The following is a 23,260-nucleotide window of genomic DNA, read 5'->3' as shown; positions in this document are numbered from 1 at the left end:
TAAAAAAGTTGCTATTTGTGGGTTAGCTGAAGCGACAATAGTGCTTTTATAACAATACGCTGGGGAAATTATTTTTAAAAATTATCATACATTACTGTTTCACTAGTGTACCAAATCCTTAGTCAATCAAAATTTAAACTGGGTCTTTTATTTTGAAAGTTAATTTTCATCTACGTACTCCCTCTAGTGGTTGTTAAAATAATAGCATAATAATGTAGCTAATGATTGACTTTATGGTACATGCAGAGTAGTAGTAGTATTATTAGTAGTAAAGTATCAACACTATATTAAATTGCATTACATTAGTTTTATCATTATATAATAATACTATTCTACTAGTCTAATTTTTGTTATTGTATTTTCATATTTATGCTATATTATGGTAGTATTCTTTTCCAGTTTTATTATTTGATAGCATTGTTACAGTATATTGTGTCGGGATAATAACTCACACAAATCAGAGGCTATATATATATATATATATATATATATATATATATATATATATATATATATATATATATATATATAGATATAGATATAAATATATAGATATAGATTTTTATTGTCATTCAACTGTACAGAGTGCACATATGGAACAGAATTTCGTTCCACTGGCTCATAAAAACGGCTTTAACTAAAAAAAAAGTTAAAAAATAAAATAAATAAATACAAATGCTACAGTGTTATTTTAACATTTAAATATGACATTACAAAAAAGTTTGAAAGAAGCATTAATATTATTGCATATACAGTATGTATATAAACTGCCTTCCTACTTTTGATCCTTCTTTTCCACCTCAACCATGATGTGTGTGTTGATTTCCTGTAATGTTTGATTGTCCTTAATACACACAATTTATGTTCTTTTGATTTATTGTTGATAATCTGTTCTCTTGTTGCTGAGTTAAAGGGGTGATAGAATGATTATATAGGGTATTTCACACTGTTCCTTATGGTCTCCTAATGGGATATGTAACATTGGTTGGGCTGAAAATGGCCTGGTTGATATTTTATTGGCCCTTATGCATCCCTGTGTTTTGGCCCTATTTGTAACGAGAGCTTTTCTTCCAAATATGGTATGGTCATGAATATTTAGATGAGCTGCGCGGTGATTGGTTGAGCGACTTGCCATACGCACACATTAGAGACGCGCGCTGATTGGTTGAGCGAATCCCCAATACACATACATTAGAGAAGCGACAGAATCTCATATTCCAGACACTGCAATGTTTCATTACCAAATTCACTTCTGAGACTTTTTTAAGCGAGAAATCAACTATATAAAGCTCAAATATGGGCCGTTTTACAAAAATTGATGGCTAATTGCAAATTTGGGAAGACGTGTCGAACTTTAGGAGCTCCACACAGTCTGACGAGAAAGCGACAGCCTGCTGGGCTCCATACCCAGGGCAAAGTCACCCTTTGTGGATACTGCATACGGGGCTCCGCGGCCAGCTGCCGGCATAACTATATCTATAAATAATACATTTACGGTTTGAATTTCGTCACGCCACTTATATAACATCATTCCCCGATTTGATTTTAAGGCATTTTTATGAACGCGTAGGACAAGCAGCTGCTTGCTATATGTCCCATTCATTACAATGGGGAAATACCGCAGCTAGCTAGCTACACTTTCGCCATAACTAAATTATATTTACAGTTTGAATTTCGGCACGCCACTTATTTAACACCATTCCCCAATGTCTTATAAAGCTAACCGTTGTGTCCGATTTGATTTTAAGGCATTTTTATGAACGCGAGGCGTCTTTGTAGGACGAGCAGCTGCTTGCTATATGTCCCATTCATTACAATGGGGAAATACCGCAGCTTGCTCACTTTCGCATAACTAAAGTATATTTACAGTTTGAATTTCGTCACGGCATGAATATTACAGGTTCCTCAAGGTCTTACAAAGCTTAGCTAACACTTGTCGGATTTCAATTGAATGTATTTTTTCGAATGTCAGAGTTAGGAGGAGGCTAGCTAGCTCTCATTGATGGACTCCATCTCACCGCGGCTCTATCAATGAGACTCGCGGACAAGAGGCGTTTATTTCCCCGATTGTTTGTTTAAATAACTCAACACACATACCCATTATAAGATTTACTGGAACCTGCGGGCTGCAGTAAAAGATTGCGGGCGTAACAAGCTCGCTGACACTGCGGTCAGGGTGGCGATGTACAGTGGTTAAATTGGCTTTTGTAGGGAGGGGGAGCCCTTATTTACGGGGAATGGTCGTCATTCAAAATCGCGCCGTAAAATGACTTAATGTGTTTTTACACCAAAGGGGCACTTTTTCCAGTATTAATGTGTAAGGTAGGGTTGATTAGTTCAAACAAAGAGAAATACTTTACAATTCACTTACTTTATTATTATTTGTTACCTTTTATAGGCTAATGTTAACAGGCAGGCAACGGATTTCACCCTTGGAAAATGTATGAAATTGAACATGTTTGAAAATATTGGTTGGCAAATATGTAAACATCTTTTTAAACAAGAAAATTATGTTGATTTAAGAGAATCAGAAACCACTATTATATAGCCTTTTTAACAGTGATTGGCTTGCCCAGCTTGTTAATAGCCAGTGTATGTTCATTTTAACTTCCAGTTTGTTAGATGGCACCAACATTTGGTCTAATCATAACTGGCCTGGCAACCCAAATGCCAAGGTTTTGCTTACAGATTTGTGTGCTGACTTATGATGTGGGGGTCTGGGGGTCCTCCCCCAGAATTTTTTTTAGCATTAAACACTATATTTCCTGCATTTTGGTGAATTTGTATGCATCTACTTCTACCTTTTTCTGAATAAATATGCCTGAAATATCTTTATGTAAAGGGAAACATTACAATCCAAAAATAAAAACATAATGGAAAATATTGCAGTAAGGCTGTCAGGCATTCTGTATTGCATTCATCTATTTATTCTCCTTTAGATCGACTTTTCTAATTATATCTGAGTCAGCACACATGTAGCTTAGGCCTAATTTATTCTTCCCTCTTTTGCATCTTTTGTTGGGGAAGTAACCTCTGTAAATGTGCATATGACAATTTTTCACCTCAGTGATACATTATTCATTTAATAAATCCCTGGACTGTAATATTTCAGATGTTTGAACAAGATTTCTGCTCATGTCCAAAACTTGAGTTGACTTGTGCACATTCAAAATATAACTCATCCCACCTGTGCTCTCTGAGATTTGGAGGAGTCGTGATATTTTGTGAAAAATAAAGTTATAATAGGCTATTAGCCTACAAGAATAAAGTCACTATATTTCAGAAAATAATGTAGGCTACCTGCACCGTAGTCTGCTGCGCATTACGTGATTGGTCTGCTGATACGGTAGATCTCAGACCGTCTGACAGACATAGAGCGCCGTTTGAGACGTTTAGGGAAGTGGCTGTACACTGCTCTACATCGGAGGTGGAAACCCGAAACTTATAGCAGAAATGCACTGAGCACAAACGCGACACATTTGCCGCAGCATGTCGCCAGCAGAGCGCATCCATAAACCTGAAGCTGCCCAGCTTTTTACAGCGAGAATGGGCACAAAGCGACGTCCAGTTTCATATTTGTCAGTCAACACTTCAAAATACATTTGGGGCTGAAGCCCCGGCAAAATGTTTGATGCTGAAGGAGACGGAGCTGAGCTCCGGCAGGGTGTATAGTGGACCTGAGGAGGCGGAGCTGCGCTCCGGTGCGCTCCGGCCCAATTTAACCTCTGGCGATGTAGCAACCCAGGCAGCACCAACACCGGCACTAAACTCCGACACACAGTCGGAGAAAATTTGCAATTAGCCATCCATTTTCGTAAAGCGGCCCATGTTTGAGCTTTATATGGTTGATTTCTCGCATAAAAAAGTTTCAGAAGTGAATTTTGTAATGGAATAGCAGAGATCTGCGTGACCTAGCTAGATTCAGAAGACTACCTGATCTCAGGTCAGTTGTGTAGCCTATGTAAATGTTGGGGCGTGACTGTTCTCTTAAGGTTCCGGATTTTGAGATGCTTGCGTAAGCAACTCAGCTTTGTTGAGATTCGCCCGTTTTCAGCGGCAGTTTCAAAATATGAGATTTTCATAGTAAAGGGGTGTCAGTGGGATTTTGAGCTTCTATGTATGTCCTATTTACCCACCGAACTGTCGTTATTCAACTATGACAGGGTAAAATCGGTTTTGCATTCTATCACCCCTTTAAAACCACATACACACACACACACACACACACACACACACACACACACACACACACACACACACACACACACACACACACACACACACACACACAAGCAAAGAACCTGAATCTGCCTTCTGTAAATAAATGTTCTGATTTAACTGCCAAACTGCTGACTGCTTCTCAGTCATGCAGACATCAATTAAGTCAACTCCAGTGTTTCCATTCATGAATAATTTCATTAAATATCAATTTTCATTACTTCAAAGCCTGTTGCTGTGATTTACTTTACGTCAGTAGTGTCCACATAGTATTTGCTACAACAATCCCTGTTCTTTTGAGTCCAGAAATACATTTAGGTCATTTATATCTGATTAATGTCAATGAGTTGCAAATAAGAATAAATTAGTATTGTCATGGCATTTTACGGTGCCTAGATGGTTCCATAATACACTTGTGCACTTTTTGGCAAAGAAGACTTTGATTGTAAAAAGTCTTAAAAAGTCTTAAAAGTCTAAACTTTGAAATAAAAAATCTTTGATGCTAGTACTGAAAACTTGGTAAAGAGTACATGTTTTTATCCAGAGCAGGTCTAGTGAGGAAGAGACAGAGGGGAGAAGAGTGACTGGATAAGAATCAATAGGCTAACATTGATATTGATGAAACTAAAAATAGAGGTGTATTCTTTTCCTTTGTTGTCCCAGTTATCATTCATTCAGTTTTACTGGTAACAAAGTCTGGCTTTGCCAGACCATTCACACGCTGCGATCGGAGGAGGGTCTGGCTAGTCAACATTGTATTCCGGGATGGGAGAAAAACGTGCTCTGGTTTACTGGCATTTCTTTAAACCAATCAAAATCATCATGCAAAGCTGCAAGATAGTTGTGCGAGAGAAAACTCAGATTGGACAGATAGTCTAGCTAGCTGTTTTAATTTACCATGCAGAGATCTGAGGAGGAGTTAACATAGTCATAAATCCAGTTTAAAATTCCAACACAAAGAAATCGGGTGGAAACTAAAAATGCATGCATCTGGCGGAATTTCAATCCCGGAAGTGGAACGTCAAGGATATAGACCACTGGCAACATAACATGCTAGGAAGCGCCAGAGCAAAACTCATTTGTGTCTGATCTGTGCTGTTGTGCGTGATAGAGGAGGCTTATGGTTCATTTTAGTCCTAAGGTCACACCAGACTGGCAGGGCCTTGTGCTGATCACAGCAGCACCTGGGGAGCAGTTTAATCATCAGGGCCGATCACATGGTTTATTAACTGCATTGGGCTGGAGAGGGGCACCTGTGACGATCAGTTGGGTCACTATGGGGTCACCTGAACTGAGCTAACCAGATGGGTACTTGGGCCAATCAAGTACGCCTCTGGTGTGTAATCTTGGGCCATGGGTGCAAATTACCAAAGGGCATTTGTGCATTCAGATATAAAAGTGCAGTGGTGGTGACAGGAAGTGTGTGCACCGCTGAGAAAAAAAGAGATAGAAGTTGTTGAAGAGGATGTTACCTCACATAATATTGTTAGGTCACAACTTTCATGGAAATTCAATGCATCAGGAGCAGGTCATTGATGTTGAACAATGGGTAGCTGTATTAAGAGAATCGATAGATTCTTATTGTGTGCCAAAAATAGAACATAGCCACATAGACAAACTCTGTAGTGCACATCCGGCAACCCCCCAACCCCCATGTGGTCAATCTGTTAGCGGGATAAACCTTTGCCACAGGAGCCATTCTATCTCACTACTCCTCTCCAATGGATCCACCGGCTGGAGCTATTATCACTCTGAGGCATGTGAAGTACTTTTGTTAAGGCGATAATTTCTATTTTGAATGAATGGACACATTTGCAAAACAGACAAACACACCAAAGAACCTTATATGAATCTCAGGCAGTAAGGTATTTAGTAAATGTATACAGGTTAACAACAGCAGGTGCAGGTAGACACCACCAACTCAAGACCTATCACTATCAGGAACAATATGAGTTGGATTGCGACACAATTTACAGAGATTACAACAGTGTCAGGTAAGACTAATCAAGGTTTGAAAGGTGTGTTCATCTTATCTATGAGACGGAAGTGTCCCTGGTGATGTGAACACTGCACATCACACTCCCCTCTGCCCTCCAAGGACCCCATCGCCCCCACCTCCCCCAACCTTTCACTCCACCTGCGTGGATGAAGCACTTCTAAACCTGAAGCCCAGGTGAGCTCAGCGCAGACACAGGAAGCATGGACACACTACACCTGCCACAGGTAAGGTCAAGCATGGCTTTTATTGAACTGAATGCTTTATTACTGCTGAAAACTTTGGAATATTAACTATTTATTTAGTTTAGTTAGTTACCAATTTCATTGTTTTTACTTCACTGTACTAACATGTAAGATTTGTAACATTGTTTACTAAAGAGGACAGCACTCCAATTTTACTTTTTAATATTGCCACAAAGACATTTTGAGCAAGACACTTATTCAAAGAGAATTCTGGAAATGTCACCATCAACATACACATAGGTGACCGCAACCAGCAGGACTACTAGTATAGAAACATAAAAAAGGTTAAAAGGTAGCCTATGGTATTTGATGTAAAAAGTCATTTTTAATGCTTAAAGTATATATTCTACAAATGTAGAAAATAGATGAGCTTGTAAGCAGACTGTGTGCCCAGACTCAAGTGACAAAATGGTTTAAGGCCATTGAAAGACTGGTAGAGACATTGTATTAATATTAATATGGAATTGTTTTATTGGATAACATAACACATTACTGAAAGATTTAGCTTGGAAATGATTGCCTGTGGACCACTGAAACAAATTAATGTTCAATACTAATTATATAGTAATACTATTATAGACATAAGTAAGTATAGAATACAGGGCTTTAGTAAATTATACAGAAAAGAGAATAATATGATGTAATAGTACTACATTTATATATAGGATAATTGTAAAAGTATTTAATGAATACATTAAAATAACAAACAAGACATATCTCAGTCAAAGTGTAACACTTTTTTATTATTGATTTAGCTGGTAACTTTCTTTCTGTGTCATACTGTGAATGGAATTTGACTGCAGCTCGACCATGTGATGATAAGATCAATATCCTGGTGTGTGTGTGTGTGTGTGTGTGTGTGTGTGTGTGTGTGTGTGTGTGTGTGTGTGTGTGTGTGTGTGTGTGCGTGTGCGTGTGCGTGTGCATTTGGGTGTGTGCGTGCATGCCTATGTGTGATATTTCTGAACCTTATGTCCTGACAGTCAAACTGAAATGGTGATTTTGGTGGCACATACTTAGACAGACTTGACCAACAGTTAACAAGGGATTAAATACAATTTATTTCTGTCAAAGTTATGACATGATATGATGCCAACCACCATCATGATGTATGTGACAAACATTTTGATTTAAAATTTGATTTAACTGCTATCTCTTGGTTTTCTTGGTGACAAATACAATTTAAGAAGCATTTTCACAATACATATATGGCATTTTGGAATTAAATCCTTACATACTGTTTTCCTTTTTCTTTGTTTTTAGCCAATGGCTGCTCAAATCAATGGTAAGGAAGACCACAATGATAGCCATGGAAAAAAGAGCAAAGGTATTTTTCGTAGCCTATGAAATGCAACAGAAGGGTATTGATAAACACAGTTACATGCAATGTATATAGTTGTACAAAAAAGGACAGTAAATGTATTCAGGGATTTTGTCTGTCTTAGAGGACAAAGCGAGCCACGCACACTGGACTGTGACTCCGATTGAGGAGGAGCAGGAGGCTGCAGACCCATGGGACATGCCAGAGCTGAAGGACACAGGGGTCCCATGGTCAGGTGAAGACTTGTAATGCAACATTATTACTAGGACAAGTACAGTGTTGTCATATCCTTGTATTTTTAAAGGAAAATGTGTGTACATCTGATTGGATATACATGGTCAGTAAGTAATACATTTACATGCCTACTTATGGATAACATATATGCTACTGTAGATGTGCCACAGCACGGTAGGAGTGGTGATGGCACAGTGGATATGACACATGCCTTTGGTGTGGGAGACCTGGGTTCGATACCCGCTGCAATACATTCACCAATGTGTCCCTGAGCAAGACACTTAACCCCAGTTGCTCCAGAGGCGTGTGACCTCTGACCTATATATAGCAATTGTAAGTCCCTTTGGATAAAAGTGTCAGCTAAATGACATGTAATAAAGTGTCCCACATAACATTGTTATGTAACATTACCACACAGTATCTTTCAAGTCAACTGTTTTTGTGCAGTCAAATAAACAAGTGCATAGCTGTACATATTAATACATTCACAGTATATATAGTATAACAAGTATGGAGTAATTCCTTCTTACCGTGCCTATAAAGTATTCACCCCCATTGGAAGTTTAAATTTTTTAACATCTAAAAACAGCAAGACATAGTAGATTTAATTGATTTTTTTTTTTGCAGAATTGCATACCTATGCAAACATGTATTTTATATGCCAGAATTTGAAGCAAAATGAGACGTCTTCCTGCAGCTCTCTCGCTCTCCTTTCTGTCACACAGACAACCAATAGGAACACTCTATCTCTCTCTGAAATGACCTGTGATTGGCAAAAGTACGGTGGCCAACAGGGGCAAACGCACTGCAACTTAAAGGTCCCATGGCATGAAAATTTCACTTTATGAGGTTTTTTTTAACATTAATATGAGTTCCCCCAGCCTGCCTATGGTCCCCAATTGGCTTGAAATGGTGATAGGTGTAAACCGAGCCCTGGGTATCCTGCTCTGCCTTTGAGAAAATGGAAGCTCAGATGGGCCGATCTGGAATCTTGCTTGTTATGCGGTCATAAGGAGCAAGGTTACCTCCCCTTTCTCTGCTTTGCCCACCCAGAGAATTTGGCCAACCCATGAGAGAGAGACATCATGGCTTTCAAATGAGCAAAATGGCAGTTGGTCAAGGCCACACCCCCACCCTCCACCTTGCCCATCCCTCTCTCCTCCTCAATAGCTACAGACAAAGAAATGGCACATCCTAAGGAAAGCTCATTGTGGGACTGGCTCTAGTGGCTGTAATTCTGCACCAAGGCTGAATTTCGGGAAAGAGACTTCAGATACAGTATTAGGGGACCACTAAGGCCTATATAAAAGCATCCAAAGATCACCATGTCATTGGACCTTTAATTAAACATCTTCATAAATTTGACAACACATGCGCATCATTTAGTAAACGCGTTGCAAATACACACAACACAACCAAATACACAAACGTGCTGCAAATACAGAAAAAATGCAAAAAGTAAAGCACACAACCCAAAAAACAGAAACAAGTGCAACAAAAAAAAGTCAGAGCCAAGTCAGTTTGATTTTCGACCCCACGGGGAGAGAGCGCTCTGCCTTTTTATTACCACGAGTTTACAGACACGTCTCTGCTGATTAAGTATCACCTGTGACCTGAGCTAATAAACTAACCCCTCTCTCTCTCTCTCTGTCTCTCTCTCAGAAGGGTTGAAAATCAAGCTATTCCCCCTAGAGGCCTGGAGAACTTCCGTTGTATAATCTGGATGCAGCAGGGTTTTTTCTTGCGTTTGTTTTCGTGGATTGTGTGCTTTTCTTTATGCATCGTTTCTGTTTTTGGAGTTTGTCTGTTTTTCTTTTTGCTCCATTTCTGTATTTGCAGCGCGTTTGTGTATGTGGTTGTGTTGTGTGTATTTGCAGCGCGTTTACTAAATGATGCGCATGTGTTGTCAAATTAATGAAGATGTTTTCTTAATTTGCTTGTGTTTTGTCTATTTGCATGTGTTCCATTAAGATGCAGTGCGTTTGCCCCTGTCGGCAACTGTACAAAAGTCTCCCATCACGGGCTAAATTATCTACAGCCTGAAAACAGAGTCAATAAGAGATGCAGAAGTCTAGTTTTCTCTCAGATCACTTAAATTATAGTCTCGCATTGCCAGACCTTCCTTCACAGCGCTGCGGAGGAGGGTCTGGCTAGTCCACACAGAATTCCTGGTATGGGAGAAAAACGTGCTCTGGTTTATTGGCATGTCTTTCAACCAATCACAATCGTCTTGGCACCACACGGAGCCTTGGTGCTTCTGCAAAATAGCCTCGGGAAGGAACTTGTTTTGGTGGAACATGTGTATCTTCAAAGGTTGTTTTAGTCGTGCAACAGAAAACTCAGATTCGACAGATGTCTGGATTTACCCTGCAGAGATCTGAGGCGCAGTTAACCATAGTCCTCATAAAACCACCGGAGTTTAAAATGCCAACACAAAGAAAGCAGAAGGTACCGGTAGCCGGCCATAAAGAGTGAGAGAGTTATTATGGAATCTTTGCCTAACGCCACCAAAGATAAATTGCCTACCAAAGCTTTAATTCAGATAACTTTGTAGATTTAAGTTTTCCCTTTGACATTAAAGAGTATTTAAAAAGCCACATTTAATCTAATCTAATTTTGATGTTGTTTAACAATAAAACATCTAAACTTCCAAACGCAGTTAATACTTTTCAAAAGCACTCCAGTTTGCTTAACTCCCAAGACATCATTGTTTCATTAGATGGACAACAAATCAGTGTAATTGATCTGGTTATTTAGAAAGCATTGAGGTTATAAATAGTAATGGATGTGATAAAGACAATTGCCAGACAGCCAGCTGAGTATGTGCCAACATACTGTAGGCAGAGAATGTTTCCTTTGACTCTCAAATCTGCGGGCTGTGAAATAGGCTTTTTTCACAGCAGATATTTTGATATGTCATAGCAGAAAAACAACAGCTTTACCAGTTCCAGGGTCTACTTTTCATGCTGGCTCACTGATTAATGTGCGTAATAACAGAGACATTGTTTATGGTATTAATCATAAACTGTTCTGTGTTTTTCCTGCTTTGACAAATGAAAATGTCTGCTGTGAAAAAGGCCCCTAAAGGAAACACTGGATAATTCTTTAAAGAAAGTAATCTTTTCCCTTTTTTATTCTGTTTAATCCCATTCATGTCTTGTCTCTATTCCAGCTCTGGATACCAAGGGGAAAGTGTTGAGAGTGTTGGTGTCGGTGGGGAAGTTCATCCTGCTGCTGGGTTTCCTCTACATGTTCATCTGCTCTCTCGACATCCTCAGCTCCGCTTTCCAGCTTGTTGGAGGTAAACACAGTAACACTTGTCTGAAGCCACGTCCAGGTGTAATAATGACCCATAAACTCACATGCATGCTAATGGCCTTTTTTACAACAGGCATTTGTCTTGTCATAAGAGGAAAGGTAGTTTTTAAATAACATTAACAATGGCTTTTATGGCGTTATATTAGTGCCAAATGAGCTCTCGACATTTGGAACTAATATAACGCCATAGGCTTTTATTTTGTTCTATTCAAATGTCCCAGTAAGTCATGTCAGTTTGACAGTGAGCCAACATCCACCATACCAGGACCCTGACACTGAAGCAGCTAAATTGAATTTAGCCATCATTCATTGTATTATTCATGAATGTGATTTTTCTAATGTAAATGCCTATAACAGTATTAATATGCAGCTGCTTTGTCTTACACTACACATAAAAAAGCACAGTGGTACCATTATTTATATTCTATCACTCTCCACAAATACTTGTTTGAAGGGGGAAAAACATTTTTTTGAATATGCACATTCTGCTCACCTTGCCCAGGTAAAGCAGCAGGTGACATCTTTCAGGACAACACAGTTCTGTCCAACCCTCTGGCTGGTCTGGTCATTGGTGTTCTGGTCACTCTGCTGGTCCAGAGCTCATCCACTTCCTCCTCCATAGTTGTCAGCATGGTGTCCTCTGGATGTGAGTATGAGCATTCACACATTCTGGACACACACACACACACACACACACACACACACACACACACACACACACACACACACACACACACACACACACACACACACACACACACACACACACACAGATAAACCTCCATGCACAGAATGCATGAATGATATTGATGTTGGAGGTGTGGAGGACAACTGATAATAAAGATGACCTGTTTTGCTGTGGCAGTGCTAACGGTCCAGCTGGCTGTTCCTATCATCATGGGCACCAACATCGGCACCTCTGTCACCAACACACTAGTCGCCATGACGCAGGCTGGTGACCGCAGCACCTTTCGCAGGTAATCATTTTTTATTTGATGGATTGCTTCCTCTGACTTCCTTTCTTTAAGTAACACAACTTTAATTGCAGTCTGTGGAAAACATGTACAGCATATCCAAAATGCCAGCTTTTGATGAGCTAAGAAAACACACATTTACAACCCATTACATCTTCAGTCTAATATACACAATACAATCCTTTCCTTTATCTAAAAATGACAAATACTCTATATTAAACATTCATTCCACTCACGTTTCTCTGAAAAATAACAAAATCACTAAATGTGTAAATTGCTATTACTATATAAATAGTTAACCTGCTTACTGACTAGATTACTTATTCCAGGACAGCAATAATATGTAGCTCCCATCAAAGGTCATTTTACTTTGCATAACGTCCTCTCACAATGTACCCAGGGCTTTTGCAGGGGCCACTGTTCACGACTTCTTCAACTGGCTCTCTGTGCTGGTGCTGCTGCCTCTGGAGGTCGCCACTGGTTATTTGTACGTGGTCACCAAGCTCATCATTGACTCTTTCAAAATTGAGAGTGGAGAGGCCCCGGACCTGTTAAATGTGATCACTGATATTCTCACTGAGTCAATTATACAGGTAAGATTTTATTTCTGGTTATGTTACTTTTACTTTATTGATCAAATATGAAGAAAATGTTTGTTATTCGGACATTTTAGCTACCCTGTGGAGTTTTTGAGCTCTAGCAGCTCTACGGAGCAATGTTCTATTTGATTATATACTGATTATATATATATATATCACATTATTATAGTTGGTGGTGGTAATGTGTCAAGAAACACAGCAATGCGTCATCAAAGGCAGGGAGGAAGAACTGCTAGCAATTAGATGGCTAATAATATATGATATGAAAAAAAGCTTTGCAGTTGTTTTATGAGGAAGGAAATTACTTTTGTTTGCTTATAGGAAAACTCCACAGGGCACCTCTGACATAATTTGATGAGACTTTCACACCATAATAATTTAGAAATTTAGCTGACACACTACAATCCAGAGTGAATTTCAATGGGTGGTAATTTGGCAAAATCTGGATAGATATTCTCTAATGCCCAGATCAAACATCTAACCTTTCACTTGCAGATTAAAGATGCAAGATGCAAATCATATTATATATAGGTTTTTGCAAAAGATCAGAACAACATTCTAAATTAACACAATGTAGAAGAACTGCTTCATGCATTGCTGTGTTAAATGCACATTTTACCCATCTGTAAAGAAATTACTGTTAGACCCATTTTAGCCATTCGTTGGTGGAAGAAAACATTGCATTGGATCAAAGACAAAATGAAAGCTGGGGTTTGAGAAACTAATGTCCAGCAAGTACAACTATTTTGGCTATGCCAGTAGTCATTTAGATTTAGGGTTAAGTCTGTTGAACCTGTCACCAACAATGAATGTCAATCGATTCATCACCAGCATGTGTATGAAAGGACCACCTCTGTGTAGTTAGGTGTCTTTTAGCAGCACTAACTGTGTGGTTAACTGATTGTAAACTGTTACGCTCTTTAGTTTGTCCCTGAGCTCAAGACAGATGGTGAACATACTGTAACGGTAGTTGGGCTGATACAGAAGCTACTGTGAAATTGTTAGTGTTATCTATATGGGCCACTGCTGAACTTCCACAGTAGCTTTAGCTTAAACAATACATTGGTAGAAATGTGAACCATGAAGCAGTATTAAACCTGTTTGTTTGGAATTGTGTTGTTTTTACTCTCACCAAAGAAATCACCATGAGTATCAGAGAGATAGATGCCATTATATAACAATATTATCTTTGATGTGGTTCTCTTTCCCTCCAACTTAGTTGGATCAGTCTGTCATTAGTGGGATTGCCACAGGAGACCCAGAAGCCAGGAATAAGAGTCTCATCAAGAAATGGTGCCAAACCTTCACCAACTCAGTAAGAACAAAACATGTCAGCTACGTATCAAATATTTGAAAACATCCAGAAAATTAAAATCTTTATTGTCAAACTGCCACTGTTTCAGACCTTAATGAACGTCACAGTTCCTGGTCCAGAGAACTGCACATCTCCATCTCTCTGCTGGTTCGATGGCAACTACACCTTCACACTGAAGAACATTTCTGAAACGTACAATGTCCAGAGATGTAAGTTTTCACAATATTTATACTTTTTTGTGAATGCAAGAACCGTAATCTGTACATTAAGTAAATCTCACCATAATATACATGGCCTCATTTCACATGGCATGGCAAAAGTGTTTTATCTAACTGAGCAGTTACGGTAACATCCCCCTTGAGCGTTTTAGTTTGTTTTAGTTAAATGTTGCACATGTATTGACCCCATTTCCAACAGCAAAAGACAGCTGGTTTTAGCAAAACAAAAAAGTGAGTTTAGAAAAACATCAACCATAACTATAGTTACGTATTGTAACTCCAGATTCTATGAGTATAAGCATAGCCCTCTAAGAGCTTTGGGTTAATCCCTTCGCGCATTGCGCAGTCGTGAAGATTTCTTTCGCGCCCTTGTGCCCGGCATGGGGTCTCTATTACATCTCCAGTTACTGTATATCACCAAAGAACTGCTCCAAACATCATCATTTTTCTTCAGCCAAGGTTGGTGAAGCAGGAGGCCTGAATATTAGAGGGCTATGCCTATACGCATAGAATCTGGAGTTACAATACGTAACTATTGTTCTATTTCATATAGGCTTCGCCCTCTAAGAGCTGTCGCTATTGGGTCAAGGGCGAAGCTGATGTAGTCAATGCCACCTGCGACACAAGGTCCACAAGCAGAACATAGACTAATTGCTCTTCCTATTCGCACTGCACCAGTTTAATGTATCAAATAATATATTATTTTGATAAAAACCTGTCATGATTATGCATTGGCCTAATACTGATTGTAAGGCCCATGTCTGATCATGACTAATAACTGCAGAACATTCGCATTCCTCACAGCCACCCAAGTGCAGGAGGGATGGGGACAGCAGCAAAAACACATCAACAGCGCCTCATTTTCCGTTGATTGTGGATCGGACCGAGTGAGTCATGGAGGACTCGGACATATCGCGCAGATAAAAGCAGATAAATGGGCACGGGGATGCCCAGGAGGCTGCTGCGCAGATGTCAGCCACCGCCATCCCCCTAAAAATGGCCGTGGATGTCCCTGTGCCACGGCAGTTGCCAAGGGGACCCCAGCAGTAGTTGAACCAGAGTCAGGAATCAGGATGCGTTTGTGCGCTCCAGTGCCACCAGAATGGCCAACATGTTCTCCTACTGGATGCGAGCCAGGAGGCGAGGAATCAGAGGGACTGGGGGGAAGGTGTATAGGAGGGTTCTGGGCCAAGGTTGGTGGGAAAAGGCGTGAGGCAAACAGACCCACTGTCGCTCTCCTGAACCTGCTCCACAGCATCTGAACAATAGTGGGATTCAATTTCCACTCATTGTGAGCCCCCTCCCCCTCAACATTATGTCTGCCGCCCGGTTGCCCCGGGATGTAGACCGCTCTGAAAGAAAAAGTTGTCACAGTTGTCTCCCTGCTACCACTTGGGTGAAGTGCTTTAACACTTTCAGCACCGTGGACAGCTCCAGGCAGTTTATGTGGGGAAGGGGAAAAACTGGCCATCTCCCTCCCACTCTCACCACCTGTGATTCGCACATGCCTCCCCAGCATTCGACAGAACCATCTCTGAATCTTCCTCATGTGGAGGATGGCATACCAAAGCCATCATTAAGTTCGCTGACGACTCGGTAACAGTGTCGCTGCTGACGCACAACGACCCTGAGTATGGCACTACCTTAAATGATTTTACAGAGTGGTGCAAGTCATCTTTTATGAACATTAACGCGGCAAAAACTAAAGAAATGGTGATCGACTTTAGGAAGAATCACCCCACCCTCTCTCCCACCCTTATTAACGACAAACTCACCTTTGAGCCTCAAGTTGACGCTGTCTGTAAAAAATCACACCAACGCATGTTTTTTTATCGGAAACTTCGCAATTTTAATGTCGATAAGACCTTTATGAGGATGTTTTATTGTTGTTTTATTGAAACTATTCTTTCTTTTGCCTTCGTGAGCTGGTTTGGCTGGTTTGGCTCACTCTTAAAAACAAAAACAGGCTGCAATACATAACTAAAGTGTATGGCAAAAATTCCCACAACTCTCTGACTGACTTAAAATCGCTATATGAGACAAAGACCCCGAAGATGGCCCAGTCAGTCCTGGCTGATATAAGCCACCCCTTGAACAGTTACTTTATGTTGTTGCTGGGCTAATGAGTAGTCGAATGGCAGCCAGTTGTACAGGAAAAGATCTCCCTGGAAGGAATAGCGCAGGAATTTCCTGTGTTTTGGGGACAATAGAGATGTGGAAGTACGCCTCTCTCAGATCCACAGAAGTGAACCGTTCGTGGTATCACACACATTCCAACACGTGTCCGATCGTCAGCATGTGGAATGGGGGGCTTCATAATACACCGGTTGAATTGAGGCAGGTCGAGAAGGGTCTCAATCCGCCCGTCTTTTCCGGTGTGACAAAGTAACAGGAACAGAGAGTCGAAGTCACGCCCTTCTACTTCCGGCCAATGGGACCTATCTTTCAAAAAAATATGAACGAGAGTCAATGGAGAGATAATAATTATTTTTTTATCCCGTTTGAATTGAGCCATTGATTATAAATATGATGTTCATCAATTTCCACTCGCCACTCGCCGGTCCGCTAATGGCGGACCAGGTAGGTACTGCCCGTCTGGCCTCATGGCTGCGCCGCCGATAGGTGGAACTGGAGCTGGGGCTTGCAGACCCGCGGGGCGCCGTCTCCTTGAGCCAACATCACGGTGTCGCCGCTGTGTCTGACGCGCTGCTCTCTAGGAGGTGTGTTACCGCATCCCCTCCACTACCTACATGACTTCCCCAGCCTTAGCGAGGAACAGCCAAAGCTTAGCGGTCATGGCAGAGACAGCATAGCTAGCGGTCATGCTAGCATAGCGGTATTGTTCAGCGCTGCGGTCACCTAGGCGGTACGCGCAATCAGTGAAGCGAGCATGGACCTGGTTTCGGGGAGATGGCGGTGTGGGCTTCCGTCGGCCGAAAAAGGGGCCGTCGGAAGCGGAATGGAGGCCAAGCTCTGCCGCCGTGGCGGGAATGCCTTCTATCTCCTGGGAGAGGGGAGTGCTACTCGGCTGCTGTTCTTCAAAGTCTTCAAACTGCTTGTTGCTGAAGAAAAATAGGGAGCAGTTCTACGGTCGCGCAACTGTGATATATAGTAACTGCGGACGTAATAGAGGCCCCGTGCAGGGCACAAGGGCACGAAATAAATCTTCACGACTGTGCATGCGCGAAAGGATTAACCCAATAGCGACAGCTCTTAGAGGGCGAAGCTTATACGAAATAGAACAACTTTAGTAAGTGATACTATATTGAATGTGTGTTTTTAAAGTTGTTGTGGAGATCTTCTGCACCCATGTGGCCAGAAATTGTAGAAACAATATGTATCCATATTGTGTCATTTCTGCAGAACTTTAATGTGTGTGTGTGTGTGTGTGTGTGTGTTTGTGTCCACAGGTAAGCATCTCTTTGTTAATGTGAATCTGCCTGACCTGGCAGTGGGTCTGATCCTGCTGGCTCTTTCTTTGCTGGTGCTCTGCTCCTGCCTGATCCTGATCGTCAAGCTGCTCAACTCCATGCTGAAGGGACAGGTGGCTGCAGTCATCAAGAAGATCCTTAACACTGGTGAGCAGCACTGCACACTGTATACTCAAGTGCAATGAATTCAATGTGATTGCGTTGGTTAGTACACAAATGTTGTATGTCTTGTTTGTGTGTGCAGATTTCCCTTTTCCATTTGGCTGGGTCACAGGTTACATTGCCATTTTAGTTGGAGCTGGAATGACCTTCATTGTGCAGAGCAGTTCGGTTTTCACTTCTGCTATTACTCCACTTGTTGGTGAGGTCAATCATTCATCCATCCTTCTATCCATCCATTTCATTCATTTTAAAAATCTATGCACCATTTTGTACCGAAAACCTGCTTTTCTTAAAGTTTCTTTATCTTATTATTGTCTCTCTGTGACATGTTAGGCAGTAAAACACAAACACAAACAGACACTGTCTCTTTAACAATGATAGGTTGAAAACAACGGAGAGGGATCTAGGGAGCACACACACTTTACTTGCTTTTTTTTTTTTTTAAAGCTGATAAATGCAACTAATTTCCTGGTAAAACAGGAAGGAAGTGATGGTAGTGATGGTAAACGTCTCATTTGTTTGAATAGGTATTGGTGTCATCAGCATAGAAAGAGCATACCCGTTGTCTCTGGGTTCAAATATTGGCACAACCACCACAGCCATCCTGGCAGCTATGGCGAGTCCTGGAGACACACTGGCTAATGCTCTACAGGTCAGTAATTAAAAAAAAAAAAAAACTTGCACACATGTAGAATGACCAGATGGACTTTTTAAGGTGTCATATGAATTTCATTGTCGGGATATGAGAACTATTAGGGGGAGGAAGCCTGTTCTTTTCCTAATTTATAATTTTGTAAATATCATTCTAAACATATTTGCCCTTAGGAAATGTATTTGAAAATGTTGAGCTCTTGGAAGATATACCTTTTTGTACATCTTCAGGTGGCCTGAAAATGAATTAAATTAATAAATAGTTGGATGTGTATCAATTAAATACTGTTTCTATTTTACCTATAATTATCTAGTACCAAATATAGCATAGCATATGCCTACATATTACATAGTTATTCTTTAAATTCTTTAATTCTTTAAAGGAAATTATTAGGAAATTACAGACTTGTAAAAAAAGTGTTACCAAAATGTTTTATTAAATAAAAAAGTGTGTAATAGAGATTTTTTTTTAAATAGTTTATAAGGAGAAAAATAATGACTGAAGCATATCAATAAAGTTTGTTGATGTTGTTTCCAGATTGCCCTTGTGCACTTCCTGTTCAACATCTCTGGCATTATTCTGTGGTATCCAATCCCCTTCACCCGCGTCCCTATCCGGCTGGCGAAAAGCCTGGGGAACATCACCGCCTCTTACCGCTGGTTTGCTGCCATCTACATAATCTTTTTCTTCTTCGTTTTACCGCTCTTCATCTTCAGCCTGTCACTGGCCGGCTGGCAGGTACTGGTAGGCGTGGGTGCACCTCTCGTTGTCATATTGATCATCATCATAGTGATCAACACACTGCAGAAATGGAAACCTGGGTGTCTGCCTGCAGCACTGCGATCCTGGGACTTCCTCCCGCTGTGGGCCCACTCCCTGGCTCCCTGGGACAAAGTGGTTGGTGTGATTACCACCAAATGCTGTTGCTGCTGCAAATGCTGCCAAATTTCTGCTGATGATCAAGAACCCAGCGATAAAGAACCAGTGGGAAATAACAACACAGAGGTGTATGATAACCCTGCAATGAGTGCAGAGAAGGAGGTGGAAAATGAGATCAATTTAGAGCTAAAGATTCTGAAGATGACCAAGCTTTGAGATTTTGTATACATATTAGGTGTGTGACTATTTGTGTATGATGCAAAGACATGCATTGGTCATGCACAAGGACAAAACACATTTAGGCAAAACTCTTAAATGTTTGTAATATTTATGCTATTACTTTAGTGTAAGATGGGAAATGGCTATATAGAATTAAAACTGTCTGCGTATCAACAAAATGCACATGTAGGAAAGTGTTGGTCTTTCAGCTGCATGGTGTTAACTGAGGTGGCCTTTAAAGGATAAGGCTTGCAATATTCATTTTTGTTTTGTTTGTTATATTCAACAAATCCCACAATTCATTAGTCATCTCTCAATACTCTATGACTTGCCTCAATACTTTATGACTTTCCATACCCAGTCTGTGGCTTTCAGCTTCAAGCAATGTTAAAAACGGCTCACAAATATCTAGTTTAATTTTTAAAAAGGCAAAATAATTTCCTAAAGCAGCTGGGCACTGTAGTTTATAACAATCAATACTTAAACAGAAGGAAATAGTGCATTTATTGTGGACTATTTTCAGCTGTGGAGTAATACAATTCTAGTGAGCATTTCCGGGAGCAGGAGGGTGTTATATAATAAATAATCAGGGGATTTGTGGACAATATTAAAATATAAAATATCACCAGACTAATATAGTATTTGAGTTTCCAACTTTAGCTCAACAGAATAAATCACAATTTAAAAATTTTCAAATATAGTTATTGGGTTTTTATCTTATAATGCGATAACTGAATTGATGAAATACAAATAAGGTGTATGTTGTTGAACAAAGTCAATACAAACAAAGCAAACAGTTATTGAAAGAGCACAGCAATGCAAAGTTTATAGGCAATTGTTTAAATGTGAAAACTCTTGAGGATGCCATGGGCTTTGTGCACAAACATACAGTAGCCTACAGTCAGTCAGGATCATATCTGCACAAAACCACAGACTTGAAAAAATGAGGTTGAATCTTTTTTTATTTACAAAAGAAAAAAATCTTGTTTTTACTGTGTATAAAGACACATTGAGATCCTTATCACATCGTTTTAAGGTGTAAAAATTATTTTGTAATTGACGGATAATTGTATTCAAGGAATATGTATTTTAAAAATTAGATGTGCATCTAACTAAATGTTTTGAACTTTTAATGCTGAGTTGTATATTGATTCTCCATAATACCTATTTAAAAATAAAAGATAAAAGTTATACTTAATTGAAAGGTTTTTTTTCTACTGACCTGGCAGAAACCACTAGACTCATCATTTTTAATGTTCCCAGATTACATCTGACCCTATATAATGGGTATGATAAGAGATGAATTGCTCTACTATCAGTGTTATCTGAAGACTTCTCTGAGTAAGGCATTTTGGGAATGAACAATTATGGTAAAAGGGAGGAAAAGAGTTGAGAGTACAGTTCAGAGTAACAAACATGCTCCGTATCTCAAAGTGTCATAAACTTTATCAACATCATTATTACTATTATAAGTGTTATTAATCATTTACTATTTTTGTAATGGCTGTCTTACAGAAAGTCAGGTAGTTTGCTGTTACTTGTTTATGACTGTTCTGTTGCATTTGTGAGCTTTTTTCTTTTTTAAGTGTCTGGGCGAAACACAACCAGTGTCCAGGAAACTGTTGTGCCGACTGCTATGTCACATGTCAGTAAACCTTGTGCAAACAGCATGAGATGGATTATCAATATGTCAATAACGAGGGCACACAACTGTGCCAAAGTGCACAAACCTCCACAGGACACTTTCCACATGGTCAACTGACACTTACTTAAAGTAAATATGTACATTTACTCAAGGGATTAAATGTAGATATGAAATCTGAAAACGGCCACCATAATCGTTTGTTCAAGCAGCAATTATGACACATATTTACCTCATATCTTTGTCATACATCCATAATATTTACATTTACATTTACATCCTGTCACCGCTAGGGGCGCTAATTTATGAAATGCTCCTGGGTCTCATAAGAGGGTAGGAATTAACAACCTACATTGTATGGTTTGGAGAACTTGTTGGTTTGTCCGCTGGCCATAGCAATTATAAAAAAAATACTCATGATGGGTTATCTTTTAGCTTTGATGCTACTATATTGCTATAGTTTAATACTGTACACTACATTTATTTCACAGCTATAGGCCTAATTACTTTTCAGATTAAGATTTGAAATAAAACACTATGCATTATTATATTATAATAAACCAGTTGTTCCCAACCTCTAGTTTGTGACCTCAAAAAAGCAGTGGCTTGTTGGGGCCCCAATGTTTTTAAGTTGTAAGCAGTTCCAAAGATACATTTCCCCTCTAAACTTCTCACATGGTTTAATTTAAATAAGTGTTTATGGACCAAAGAGGTAAAAAGTATCCAATATTTCACAAAAAAGAAAAACCTTCAAATATGTTTGTGTGGCAGAACTTAGTTTTTTCTTCTTCTGTCCTCTACCATTAATCATCTCTCGACCCCTCAGATTTATCTTGTGACCCTTTGAAGGGGGCCCAACCCTTAGTTTGGGAACCACTAGATCATATATGTAACTTGTGGACTTCTGCGTTGTGTTGTGATTCTTTAGACAAGACACCATGACACTGGACTCTCTTTGTTGATCTGTTTATTCTGGTGACATACAGTATGCAAAAAAACAGGACCTCCTTATTAGCTACTACAGGCACATACAGAACACAGTACACAAATAACATAAATATACAAAACGGAAGCTAGCTTAATCTGCCGCAAATTAAAGCTAACCACACCAACTCTTAAAAACAACTAAATCATGATAGTCTGTTGAAATCAATATGTTGACAGGTTGGCACAGACATAACACTGCAGGGGGAAAAAAGTATAAACAAAATAATACAAGAAATAAAGGGATGAGTTTGGATAATGAAATAAAGCCAAATACACTCACTTCTCCCATATGGGAATTGTACTAAAAGGGGAGATTGAAAGGGACACAAAGGGATTTATAGTTGCAGGACCACAGAAGTTGCAGGAACACATACGTTCTGGAGTTTGGAGGTCCTCCCAGTAAAAAGCATACTGTAACAAGAGATAAAGGCAAATATGACACAATTACATATATAAAGTAGAACCAGCTCCACCTAGCTACAACAATAAAATGTTACTTAGGCACTGAGGCTACTGTAATAATATAATGTAATAATAATACTGTAATAATCTCAGTCCCAGGAGAGTATAGGCTACATGTTCTTGGTAATATGTGTACTACAATAATGAATGTAGGACTTTTACTTGACTAGAGTATTTTTTCATTTTGGCATTGGTAATTTAAAAACAAGTAAAGAAGAAGATCAGGATACCACGAAGCATTAGGGCCACATCAAGGGAAAAAAAGGAAGATTTTTTTATTTATTTTGCATTTCAAGAATAAAGTCGAAATGTCCAGAATAAAGTCAACATGACGAGAATAAAGTTGAAAATACCATTTCGAGAATAAAGTCGCTCTAATGTGATTAAG

The 23,260-nt window shown here is 39.7% G+C and overlaps 1 protein-coding gene across 2 annotated transcripts; it reads left to right on the top strand.

The window, feature by feature from the left end:
* The first annotated feature begins 5,917 nt into the window (after positions 1 to 5,917).
* Positions 5,918 to 21,607, top strand: slc34a2a (solute carrier family 34 member 2a). 2 transcript variants are annotated; one of them, XM_039815613.1, is made up of 14 exons: positions 5,918 to 6,212; positions 6,317 to 6,441; positions 7,723 to 7,786; positions 7,905 to 8,015; positions 11,187 to 11,315; positions 11,835 to 11,978; positions 12,198 to 12,309; positions 12,707 to 12,899; positions 14,125 to 14,220; positions 14,309 to 14,429; positions 17,849 to 18,016; positions 18,114 to 18,230; positions 18,559 to 18,683; positions 19,221 to 21,607. In XM_039815613.1, the coding sequence occupies exons 2-14, from the start codon at positions 6,418 to 6,420 to the stop codon at positions 19,776 to 19,778; spliced, it is 1,962 nt and encodes a 653-aa protein (XP_039671547.1). In that variant the 5' UTR covers positions 5,918 to 6,212; positions 6,317 to 6,417; the 3' UTR covers positions 19,779 to 21,607. The 2 variants fall into 2 exon arrangements, with proteins under 2 accessions (XP_039671547.1, XP_039672305.1); XM_039816371.1 differs by having other exon boundaries at positions 5,918 to 6,441; positions 7,723 to 7,744.
* Positions 21,608 to 23,260: the final 1,653 nt, after the last annotated feature.

The sequence above is a fragment of the Perca fluviatilis genome, chromosome 1 (assembly GCF_010015445.1).
Source record: "Perca fluviatilis chromosome 1, GENO_Pfluv_1.0, whole genome shotgun sequence".
NCBI lineage: Eukaryota > Metazoa > Chordata > Actinopteri > Perciformes > Percidae > Perca > Perca fluviatilis.
Note: the sequence above shows the minus strand (reverse complement) of the source record. Positions and strands in the feature narration are given on the sequence as shown.